We start from the raw sequence: 13,113 nt of genomic DNA, 5'->3' as shown, positions 1-13,113 counted from the left end.
AATTGAATATAACTTTTAGATTATATGTTAATACTCTGATATTCCCCCAAATTATATTTTATGAAAACAACATAAATAGCAGCTTTATTAAACATCTATGTGTCTACTTCTTAGAGGAGGGACTATAACTTTACATTGAAAGGGAATGAGCTTATTACAGTTCAAAACTTAAAGAATAAATTCTGGTTGACCTGAGATGACAGATGCCCAAATATACGCCCCAGTTATTCCTGTGAAAAAGAAATAAACATCCCATGAAAGAATGAAGACATGCTATTTTTTGTTTTTTTGAGACAGGGTCTCACTTTGTCACCTTTTCAATATGTTTGCTGGTTTTTATGCTTTTGCATTCTATGTCCCTGAGAATTTTGAATTTATCAAATGAGAAAGAAGCCCAGAAGAATTTCTCTTGCAGTTATTACAAGTACAATGGCTATTGCAGTAAACTTAGGGAAGGATAAACTCTTTAAATGGGAAAGTTTGCTACCAAGGGGAAATAGAAGACAACTTCCTGGGGAATTTTTGAGATAGGCAGTTTTTAATCTCTTCTGTGTACACATATATCTAAAGTATTTGGAAACAAATACATGCTCAGTTTTTAGCAAATGATGTATTGTTCCTTGTATAGCCATATTCCTGTAAGCTTATGCCCTGTGCCTTGGCCCCTTTTTGTTCTGTTTATTATTGAAGAGAAGTTTACTCACCTTTGTTGATTACAGGGCTAAGGATGAGGTGTTTGTGGGAGAGGGGAGAAAAGATCATATGGCCTTAAATTGAAGAGCTTCTTGGAATAAGATAAATCACAAAGAAATACCTCTTTTGGTGCAAGCAGCAGTTTGGCCTCCTGTTTGCCTTGAATATTTGTGCTCAGAATTATATCAGAGCTGAATTCCAGTTCTAAGCCTAGCATTTGATATCTTTTTTTTTTCTAACTTATTATTTTGAAATCATTGTAAATTCACAAGCTGTTGTTAAAAACAATATAGAGAGATCTCATATACCTTCTGCCAGTTTCTGTCAATGGTGGTATCTTACAAAACTGTAATATTGTTTCACAAGCAGGAAGCTGACATGTTATAAACCTTCACCATATAAATGTTTCACCAGTTTTACATGCACTCCTTTCACCAGTTTTACATTTCACCAGTTGCCACCTGTACATCTGCCATCATCTTTGTGTGTGTGTTTACTTACTTCTGTACAGTTTTATCACATGTATAGCTTTGTTTGACTACAACCCGTAGTCAAGATAACAAACAGTTCCATTACAAGGAACCCTTGTGCTACCCTTTATAGCCATGGCCACTTCCCTCTATCACCTCCCCAACCCCAACCTCTGGCAGCCATTAATATATTCTCCATCTCTATAATTATGTCATTTGAAGAATGCTATATAAATGGAATTGTATGGCATGTAACCTTTTGAGATTGGCTTTTATCACTCGCCATCATTCCCTTGAATATCTTTTGATCTCAAGAAAAATAAAAATTTTGAATCTGTTTATTTCATTTGGATAGAGGGCAATGTAAGGTATGCTTGTTTCATGGTTAAGATCCAAAATTTGTTACTGATACCAGAGGAAAAAAATTGGGATTACAGTAAGTATTAGCTTAAAGATTTGATACTGCCAAAGAACATATGTGGAAATTAAATGTATTCACATACTATGTATTGTGATTTTACTTGATTTTTTTTTAAGATGGAGTCTCACTCTGTTGCCCAAGCTGGAGTACAGTAACACAATCTCGGCTCCCTGCAACCTCAGCCTCCGAGGTTCAAGCAATTCTCCTGCCTCAGCCTCCCGAGTAGCTGGAATTAACAGTCAGACATCACCATGTGCAGCTAATTTTTTGTATTGTTAGTAGAGATGGGGTTTCACCATGTTGGCCAGACTGGTCTCAAATGCCTGACCTCATGATCCCCTGGCCTCAGACTCCCAAAGTGCTGGGATTACAGGCGTGAGCCACTGCGCCCAGCTGATTTTTTTTAAATAAGGTGGTAAAGCATAAACTTCCTAATGTTCTGAGATGATTTTTTTTCATGTTATAAATGGTATTAACATGTTACAAGGACATTCCATCAGTGTCATCCATCAATGTCAAAATCATATTGAAGCAACTGTGGAGGATATTACAACTCAAGGAGAGATTTTATATATCTTATTGCAAAGTTTAAAGTGTTTCTTATTTGACTGTCATTATATTTCTAGAAGGAGGCTGCGGAAATGAAGCTCCAATGTTCAGTTTTTCTTTGCTTGCAAAACTGATGACAGCAAGAGAATGTTTTTCTATATCTTTTTAAACAGCCTCTATTTTCTCCTGCCTTGATGATTGTTGATGACTCTGTTCAGTGTGGATATTAAAATGGTCTTGATTATTTAAAGCCTCATATAGCCCTGACTGATAGGATACCATACCTTCCTAATAACCTTGTTTCTCACTGTTTTCTGGTGTGTTCTTTGTAGAATGTGAGCCAATAGAAGCAATAGCCAAGTTTGACTATGTTGGGCGGTCTGCCAGAGAACTATCCTTCAAGAAGGGTGCCTCCCTGCTGCTGTATCACCGCGCATCTGAGGACTGGTGGGAAGGCAGGCACAACGGGATTGATGGGCTGGTGCCTCACCAGTATATAGTGGTGCAGGATATGTGAGTAGTCTCAACTTTGATTGCCTGAGTGCTCCCAATAGAGAACTCCAGCCATTGTTCTTAAACTGACCTTGGTCTTGTGAGAAAGGGGCAGAAGGGATTACAGAGGTAAAACTTCAGACCTGGGCACAGTTCTTCACCTTGCCAGTGACTCTTTGCTAAAAATAAGTCAGGACCAGGGGGTTTGGAGCAAGATCTAGGGGGAGACATCTTCTGAAGCATTCAGATTCTTAGAAAAATAACCTGTGCAGAGAATGGTGTTAAGTGCTGAAGTGACATTGGTAATTCCAAAAACAGCAGTGGTCGTCTCTTGATGTCCGTTTACCGTTTCAATTCCAGATTCCCCAGAGGGAGGACACAGACCTAAAGTCAGAGGGAATCATCACTGTGTTTTTTTTTTTTTTTTTTGCTGAGGAGAAAGCTCTAATTTCAAAAGTAGTTAAAGGCCTAATTTCAGAAATTTTAAAATGTGTATCTCAGAAGCCATGAAATGTGTGTATATACCAACATGTAGTGATATATATCTGAAATATCTACATATAAATATATTTCTATATAAAATAAATTTGCACAAAGAGCGATACAGTCATGTACCACCCCATGGCATTTTGAGCATCAGTGGTCCACATATATGATGGTGGTCCCATAGGATTTAATATCCTATTTTTACTGTACCTTTTCTATATTTAGATATGTTTAGATACACAGACACTTGTTTACACGATTGTGTTACAACTGCCTGTAGTATTCAGTACAGTAACATGCTGTGCAGGGTTGTAGCCTAGGAGCAACAGGCTCTACCATATAGCCTACGTGTGCGTCTGGATTTGCGTAAGTGCACTCTATGATGTTCCCATGTGACGAGATTGTTTGACAACACATTTCTCAGAACACATCCTCGTTATTAAGCAACATGTGACTGCAGTATAAATGCCATACATATGTGTGTGCACACTCACAGATATGTATCCCAGACATAGCATAGAAGGTGGGGAAGGATGTTTCTTAAAATTCTTTTTTTTTTTTTTTTTTTTTTTTTTCCCATTTATTTATTTTATTGCATTTTAGGTTTTGGGGTACATGTGAAGAACATGCAAAATTGTTGCATAGGAACACACGTGGCAGTGTGATTCGCTGTCTTCCTCCCCATCACCTATATCTGGCATTTCTCCCCTTGCTATCTCTCCCCAGCTTCCCACCCCCCACCGTCCCTCCCCTATTTCCCCCCAACTGACCCCAGTGTGTAGTGCTCCCCTCCCTGTGTCCATGTGTTCTCATTGTTCAACACCCGCCTATGAGTGAGAACTGTTTCTTAAAATTCTAACAGTAGTTGTCTCTGGATGTTATATTATGGGGGATTATTTCCCTCTTTTTTATATAACTGAAATTGCTGATTTACCTGTAATGAAATTGTATTGCTTTTATAATGAAAAGTGTTATTTTAATAAAAGAAGGAATTTCATATACAAATGCTATCATGTAAATTTTTGTCTCCGCTCATCTAGCAAAAGACCCTCATTCATGATTCTTACTGTTTCAGGGATGATACATTTTCAGACACTCTGAGCCAAAAAGCCGACAGCGAGGCCAGCAGTGGGCCAGCCACAGAAGACAAGTCCTCATCCAAGGACATGAACTCCCCGACAGACCGTCATCCTGACGGCTATTTAGCCAGGTGAGTGGACCCTGGGAATCAGGCCCCTAAACCTCCACTCCCCTCAGGGCCATGAGTAGCCACTGCACCCTCAGCCTTGCAGTACCGCCCAGTGTGATAAGCTCTTCTGTTTTCTCCCTACTTCTGTGAATGTCTAGGCAAAGAAAAAGAGGAGAGCCGCCCCCTCCAGTAAGGCGCCCTGGCCGGACCAGCGATAGCCATTGCCCACTCCACCCTCCACATGCCCTTTCCAACTCCTCAGTTGAGCTGGGGTCCCCGAGCCTGGCCAGTCATCCCCGGGGCCTGCTACAGAACCGTGGCCTCAACAATGACAGTCCTGAGCGGAGGCGCAGGCCTGGCCATGGCAGCCTGACCAACATCAGCCGGCACGACTCCCTTAAGAAGAACGACAGCCCTCCAATTAGAAGGTCCACGTCATCAGGGCAATACACGGGCTTCAATGACCATAAGCCACTGGACCCAGAGACAATTGCTCAGGTACAGTTGTCTTTATGTAATTATGCTTTTAATTACATATTACATTTTAAGTACCTACGTGTGATGTAGGAAGTGTGAAGGATTTACTTTATGCAGCCATATTTCTATATAGAACCAACTAGAGAAAACAGAAACAAAACCAGCTCATTCTTTAACTTAGGGCCTGGCTGTGCATCTTTTTTGAACAATTTGTTACTGGAAGGGCCCTAAGGTTCATAGTGATGTAAACAGAAACATGACAGAAACATAGGACCCAGGACATTCAAACCTATCATTGTGAATAGCCAGAAAAACCTTGGAAGGCTGGGCACAGTGGCTCACGCCTATAATCCCAGCACTTTGGGAGGCCGAGGTGGGCGGATCACCTGAGGTCGGGAGTTCGAGATCAGCCTGACCAATACGGAGAAACCCCATCTCTACTAAAAATACAAAATTAGCTGGGCGTGGTGGTGTATGCCTGTAATCCCAGATACTCAGGAGGCTGAGGCAGGAGAATCGCTTGAACCTGGGAGGCGGAGGTTTCTGTGAGCCAAGATCACACCATTGCACTCCAGCCTGGGCAACAAGAGCGAAACTCCACCTCAAAAAAAAAAAAAAAAAAACTTTGGAAAAGAAGACTGAGGAAGCAGTGGCCCTACCAGATCCTAAATGCATTCTAAAGGTAGTAAAACAGACAGATGGATGAAACAGAATGGAGAGCCCAGAAACAGAAAAATCTTAAAACAGGAGTCCCTCCTCATTGGCAGGGCATATGTTTCAAGACCCCCAGTGGATGCCTGAAACCACAGACAGTACAAACCCCTACTGTATATGATAAAGATGGCACTTTCAACTTAGAAAAGATGGAAGACCTAATACATAATGTGATCAATAACAGATAGACATTTGAAGAACAAGTCTGGATGTTACATACTTCCGGAACACATTCAGGTCTTCACTTCCCAGCAGGGACTGCAGAAAGGGACTCTGTAGTTTTCTTCTAATGATTAAAATTGACAAAGTAAAAGGGAAACAATATGAATGAATTTGCCCATCATTCCACCATTTTGCCCTCTGGTTCTGGCTCCTTTTATAGCATAGGCCATAAGAAAATATGTTTATAGGCCTGGTGGGTAGCTTATACCTGTAATCCCAACACTTTAGAGCCTGAGGCAAGAGGATTGCTTGAGCTCAAGAGTTTGAGACAAGCCTGGGCAATATAACAAAACCCTATCTCAACAACAACAACAAAAAATTAATTAGCTAGGTATATTAGAGTTCTCTACAGGGACAGAATTAATGGAATACATACACACACACACACACACACACACACATACATATACATATAAAGGAGAATTTATTAAGTATTAACTCACACAATCACAGGGTCCCATAGTAGACCACCTGCAGGCTGAGGAGCAAGGACAGCCAGTCTGAGTTCCAAAATTGAAGAACTTGGAGTCTGATGTTCGAGGACAGGAAGCATCCAGCATGGGAGAAAGATGTAGGCTGGAAGGCTAGGCCATTCTAACCTTTTCACATTCTTCTGCCTGCTTTATATTCACTGGCAGTTGATTAGATGGTGCCCATCGAGATTAGGAGTAGGTCTGCCTTCCCCAGCCCACTGACTCAAAATTAATCTCTTTTGGCAACACCCTCACAAATACACCCAGGAGTAATACTTTGCATCCTTCAATCCAAGTTGACACTCGGTATTAACCATCACACTAAGAGTGGTAGTGCGTGCCTGCAATCCCAGGTCTTTGTAAGCTGAGGCAAGAGGATTGCTTGAGCCCAGGAGTTAGAGGCCGCAGTAAGGTATGACTGCACTACTGCACTCCAGCCAGTGTAACAGAGCAAGACCCTATCTCTAAATATATATATATTTATGTTTATAGCCAGCGACAAAAAGAGGTGAATAGATTAAGCGTTTACCATTTGAATAATCTAAAGCAGCTTCCAGCTATCTCTGAAGTTTAAAAACTAAGTAGATTTCAAAAAAGAGTGAAAGCAAAATGAATGAAACATGGAAAGTATTAAAGATGGATTATTTGTAATAAAAAGCACCCAAGGAACATGCCCTGATATGACAAATGTCCAAGCTATTTTGAGTGTCCTAACTAAAAAGAATTTTGGATAGCAGATTAGATTGTGAGAAGTTTAATGTGTTTTTTAAAAATTAAACCAATTTTAAGTGTACAGCAACTTCTCAGCAAAAATCAAAAAGACTTTGATGGTTTTATTTTTTTCTGTTTAAAGTGCTATGCAAGGCCCCTTTGAGGCATATTTACAACCAGCAATGTTTTACTATAATTGAATTTAATGATTTGAAAAACTCATAATATCACTGCTTATAATAAGCAGGTAAAACATAATTTGGGTTAGAGAGACAGGGATTTAGGTGCTTAGAGGTGGGAAGGCATATAAAGGTCTGTTAACCCTTTGACTTCAAGAGTCAGGAAATTTTTTTAAATTGTAAATCGTAAAAACAGGCCGGGCATGGTGGCTCATGCCTGTACTCCTAGCACTTTGGGAGGCTGAGGCTCATGGATTACTTGAAGTCAGGAGTTCAAGACCAGCCTGGCCAACATAGTGATACCCCGTCTCTACTAAACATTTTTTAAAATTAGCTGAGTGTGATGGCAGGCACCTGTAATCCAAGCTACTCGGGTGGCTGAGGCACAAGAATCACTTGAACCCAGGAAGCAGAGGTTTCAGTGAGCCGAGATTGCAGTATTGCACTCCAGCCTAGGCGACAGAGTGAGACTCCGCCTCAAAAAAAAAAAAGTAAATTATAAAAACAAAAACTCAACAGATAGCTAGGCTCTCCACATGCCTCTGAAGTAAATACTTGTAAAAAAGCAAAAAATCCGTATGTTTAGCCACAAATGGAAATCACATATGAAAGTAATAATGTGAAAAGTGATGTCACCCTCATAAAATGGCATCCAGATTTATTTTTTATCTTGCCATCTCTGGCCTTCAGATTTTCCCATGGACAAGTAGAGCATGCCATTATGGTGTTCCAAAAACTACAAATTATTTTATTAAACAAATTAATGGAATACCTGACAGATTTTTTAAAAGACTACCACATCCATACATAATCATCATGTCTTGGTTTATTCATTATTGGAAACTGTAATTTAATATCAGATTATTCCTTTAGCAAATCTTTATTGAGCACTTACTGTATGCCAGTTCTCACACTAGCTTTTGTGCAAACAAAGTTAACCAGTAGCCACAGCCTCAAAGTGCTCACATTCAATCTAGTTAAGGAAATGAATAGGGAAATCAGTTAACCATTAGACCATGCCATGAGGGTTATGCTCCAGCTGAGTGGGAGAAGCCCTGGGAATATGTAGGGAAGAGACATTTCAGTCAGACCAGGGCAGGGGTTCTCCACTCTAGCTCAAACAACAGTCTGCCTTTTTCTTTCCTTTTTCTTTTTTTTTTTTTTTTTTTTTTTTGAGATGGAGTCTCACTCACTCTGTAGCCCAGGCTGGAGTGCAGTAGCGCAATCTTGGCTCACTGCAACCTCCGCCTCTTGGGTCCCGGTTCAAGCAATTCTCCTACCTCGGCCTCCCAAATAGCTGGGATTATAGGCACTAGCTACCATGCCCAGCTAACTTTTGTATTTTTTAGTAGAGACGGGGTTTCACCATGTTGGCCAGTCTGGTCTTGAAATCCTTAGCGATCCGCCCGCCTCAGCCTCCCAAAGTGCTGGGATTACAGGCATGAGCCACTACACCCAGCCTCCTTTTTCTTTTTTATTTGTGGTTTAAAATAATAATAAAAATAAAATAAAATTTACCATCTTAACCATTTTTAAATGTATAGTTCAGCAAAGTATATTCACATCGTTGTGAAACATCTCTTCAGAATGTTTTCGTCTTGTAAAACCAAAACTCGGTACATATTAAACAACTCCCATTTCACCCTCCTCCGGTCCCTGGCAACCACCATTCTACTTTTTGTTTCTATGAATTTGACTCCTTTATATACTACATATAAGTGGAATCATACAGTATTTGTATTTTTTGTGACTGGCTTATTTCATTTAGTGTAATGCCCTCAAGGTTTACGCATGCTGTAGCATGTGATAGGACTTACTTCCTCTTTAAGGCTGAATGATATTCCTTTGTATGTACTTTGTTTATCTTTCATTAATGGGGCACACTCCCCCCCACCCCCCTTTTAATATCTGAAATAAATTGACCATTTTTTTTTTGAGACACTGTCGCCCAGGCTGGCATGCAGTGGTGCCATCTTGGCTCACTGCAACCTCTGCCTGCTGGGTTCAAGTGATTCTCCTGCCTCAGCCCTGCGAGGACTTGTTCATGTGCCACCACGCCTGTCCATCTGAAATAAATTAATTGATAATATATCTATTTTGAAAAACATATATAAAGCTCTAAATAGAATATAAAAGTAAAATAAAGGGAAATTGATATTAATTAAATGTACTGCAGTTAATTATTGACTACACTAGAAGACAAATGAAGTAGTGAAGTAGTGAAATGCTTTTGCCTACATGGTAGTTTCCATAAATGCAATAATTAAAAATACATGTTGATATAGGAGTATTAATTGAGTTAACTCAAATTCCATGAAAAGAGTATCCAATGGTGCTGCATTTCTCCAAAATGGTGAATAACCCTTGGTCATACTGTTCCAATCAAAACACAAAATAACTTTCCTAAAACAAAGAATAACATTCCTAAAAAATTTAACGCCATCAAAAATATTTTGTGTTTATATATTAGAAAAAGAGTTAGGTTCTAGACTCAGGTTATTAAGAACAGAATTTTCATCTATATAAATGTCTGGAGGATATTCAAAAGTTGTTGAACAAGATGCAGAAAAATTCATTGCATGTAAACTCACCAAGGCACTTGCAAGATACCTAATGTGTCTGGCCCTGCCCACCAACTTCTGATAATGCAGCCTTGTTACTGTGACATTAAAAATCACACCATACACCATATTACAAAAATGCCCTTTATGAGACAGTACCACTTTCATTGAAATCCACTGGAAAACTGTATTGGGGAAGACTTAAGCTGAATTTCCAAGAACTTCTTGGAATTAGCCAAGTGTATAGTAAGTGCACAAAAATTTGTTGAATGAATAAATGAAGCCGATTTTTTATTCCTATTATTTCTTGAGAAATAATTACAGTATCTAAATTTAAGCTTTTATCATAAAAACTGAGAAACTTGGCCAGGTGTGGTGACTCATGCCTGTAATCCCAACACTTTGGGAGGCCAAGGTGGGCAGATCATGAGGTCAGGAGTTCGAGACCAGCCTGGCCAACATGGTGAAACCCCGTCTCTACTAAAAATACAAAATTAGCCAGGCGTGGTGGCAGGCACCTGTAATCCCAACTACTTGGGAGGCTGAGGCAGGAGAATTGCTTGAACCCGGGAAACAGAGGTTGCAGTGAGCCGAGATTGCACCACTGTACTCTAGCCTGGGTGACAGAGCAAGACCCTGTCTCAGGGGAAAAAAAAAGTTGAAAAACTTTTCAAAAGTTTTCATAAACTTTTATCATAAATTGAAATAGAATTCTATATAAGAAGTCAGCATGCAGTCATGGTGGCTTACACCTATAATCCCAGCACTTCAGGAGGCGGAGGCAGGAAGGTTACTTGAGCCCAAGAGTTCAAGACCAACCTGAGCAACTAGCAAGACCCCATCTCCACAAAAAGTTTAAAAATTACCCAGGTGTGGTACCACACACCTGCAGTCCCAGCTACTCAAGAGGCTGAGGTGGGAGGATCACATGAGCCTAGGAGTTTGAGGCTACAGTAAGCCTATTCACACCACTGCACTCTGCCTGGCTGACAAAGTGAGACCCTGCCTCAAAAAAAAAATTTCTTTTTAAGTCAGCCTGCAAGGCAGAGACAATTAGAAGGCTACCTAGGGCCTTAGGAAGCCCAATGTTTGACGCATGGCTCCATGAGCCGTTGTATCTCCGTCTCCTGAATCAAGAATCAAAATAATTGTGTGAGATGGCGTTAGGTTTATATATTCTGCAGACTATGGAGTTAAAATATACTCTCTGCTGGGCTGTTTACTTTGAAATTAAGTGTCTGGGTTTCTATACATTAATATTCATTATCAGTCTATGCTTTTTGTCTTTCTGATTATTCTTCAATAGGATATTGAAGAAACGATGAACACAGCTTTGAATGAACTCCGAGAACTGGAGAGACAGAGCACAGCGAAGCATGCCCCTGATGTAGTGCTGGATACCCTGGAACAAGTGAAAAACTCTCCCACCCCTGCCACCTCCACGGAATCTCTCAGCCCTTTGCACAACGTTGCCCTCAGGAGCTCTGAGCCTCAGATTCGACGTAGCACTAGCTCCTCCAGTGACACAATGAGTACTTTCAAGCCTATGGTGGCACCCAGAATGGGTGTGCAGCTGAAGCCTCCAGCCCTTCGGCCAAAACCTGCTGTTCTTCCAAAAACAAATCCTACCGTAGGACCTGCCCCACCTTCCCAGGGTCCAACAGACAAGTCTTGCACAATGTAAAAACCAGCTGAGCAAGGCCATGAAGGGAGGTGACTTAAAAAAGAAAACGAATTGGTGACAGAAGTCACTGATCCCTAACTTTCCTTAGTTTTGTGCTTATAACTGGAGATCTTTTGGCTTTTCTATGTTGTCGAATGTAATGTCTGAGACTAGCTAAATTAACACGGGCATTTGTATTTTGTAATTTTTTAAAATAACTGGACATATGTCATTTTAAGGACAATAGAAACACTTAGACTTACTTGAAAATCCAATGCTGCACCACTTGTAATGAAGGCAACACCGCTCTCCACATTGTACAGTGCTTCAGGTTTAGTGTAGCCCAGGTGAGTCAGAAATGTTGGGACCTGAGGGCAGAAGAACCCGAATTCCACACCTCATTGGAGGATAGCCAGTGTTGGTCTGTGACACTTGGGGTAATGGCTGAAAGGTGATAATGGCATTGTGTGGTAGCTGACAATGAGCACCTTCGATTCCATGTGGAGCGGGATTGAGCTCATGCAGAAGACTTGCAGTTGTCTGCATGGGACGATCCCAGTGGGACTGTCAGCCCACAGCTCGAGTGGGTTGGATGCTTGCCTCTTTCCTAACAGTCATTTCCCCGGGTCCAGCTTAAAGACTCAGTGGAAGCGGGTAGAACCTCTGCTGTTACTGCACGAACTTAACCTGGGAAAGGAGGGGAAGACACCATCTCCAAAACTATTAATGTCACTCCTGTTGCAAACATGATTAGGCCCCGGAGATTTCCAAGTCCCTCCCCTACACTTATGACTAAAAGGATTTGATTTTAAAGACTTTCAGTTACACTACTCCACAAACTCCTCCAAAGATCTGTTGTTCAGTAACTGCCTAGAAAATGTTTCTATCTCCCCTAAATCCCTGTGTTCTCCTCTGAGGAAATGAAAGCAAGAAGTACCTGAGGCCTTGGTTCATGCAGTGTTCTCTTTTGACTGAATCACCTAGGTTCCTTTAAACATGCTGCAAATCCCGGGCGTGGTAGTACACCTGTAGTCCCAGCTACCCAGGTGGTTTACACAGGAGGACGGCTTTGAGCCTAGCAGTTTGAGTCCAGCCTGGGCAGCATAGTGAGTCCCTGTGTCTTCAAAAAACAAAAGCTACGAAGGCCTGATGATCCTAAATTTGAAATCCCAACTGTCCTCTCCATTTGTCTTTGAGCCAACCCCAAACTGGCTCTGCGTAAGAGCCACACAGGGCTCTCAGCAGGAGATTACCTTGTGGTTCTCACGCAGTTGTGTACCTCAGAACCACGACTTCCCTTTCTTTCTCGTTTCCCTTTTGTTGTTTTGTTTTTTGTTTTTGTACGTGGTTTCTATATAACTCCTATAATCAACTGAACTCTCAGTTAGGGACCCTCTTTCTCTGGCATCCTAGCAGACAATTTTTTTAAGCCCATATTTACGCTATATTGTCCCCCATTTTAAGAAAATTTGCTTTGAATTCCATTCTCCTACCAGCAGCAGCTGATGTCACCTGTAGACCTATGAGCATTTTATCTACTCTATCACTGAAGTTACTGATAAAGGTTTTAGTTGTTGTTGTTGTTGTTGAGAAAAATGTATTTCCCAGAACTAATCCCTCTGGCCCACCGTTAATTTCCTTCTTGATTTTGCTTCAAACTGGCAGCCAATTGCACACACACCTAAGAGTTACACAGTGTAGATTTTACTTCGTTGGCCCATGGGTGACTGCAGAGGAGAAGTGAATCAGGATCTGTACTAAAAACCAGATCATTACTTTGATCTCTACCTCAGTTAGCCAATCTAGTCATTCT

The 13,113-nt window shown here is 40.9% G+C and overlaps 1 protein-coding gene across 3 annotated transcripts in view; it reads left to right on the top strand.

The window, feature by feature from the left end:
* Positions 1–12,883, top strand: part of SRGAP1 (SLIT-ROBO Rho GTPase activating protein 1) — a 320,796-nt gene extending 307,913 nt beyond the window's left edge. For all 3 annotated transcript variants that reach the window (XM_032288591.1, XM_032288590.1, XM_032288592.1), the window contains exons 19-22: positions 2,466–2,646; positions 4,187–4,321; positions 4,459–4,798; positions 10,944–12,883. In XM_032288591.1, the coding sequence (XP_032144482.1) occupies positions 2,466–2,646; positions 4,187–4,321; positions 4,459–4,798; positions 10,944–11,321 (1,034 nt within the window). In that variant the 3' untranslated portion in view covers positions 11,322–12,883. The remainder of the gene's footprint in view (positions 1–2,465; positions 2,647–4,186; positions 4,322–4,458; positions 4,799–10,943) is intronic.
* Positions 12,884–13,113: the final 230 nt, after the last annotated feature.

The sequence above is a fragment of the Sapajus apella genome, unplaced genomic scaffold (assembly GCF_009761245.1).
Source record: "Sapajus apella isolate SASKATOON/1434 unplaced genomic scaffold, GSC_monkey_1.0 scaffold2, whole genome shotgun sequence".
NCBI classification, from domain to species: domain Eukaryota; kingdom Metazoa; phylum Chordata; class Mammalia; order Primates; family Cebidae; genus Sapajus; species Sapajus apella.
This window is presented reverse-complemented; position numbering and strand designations above follow the sequence as displayed.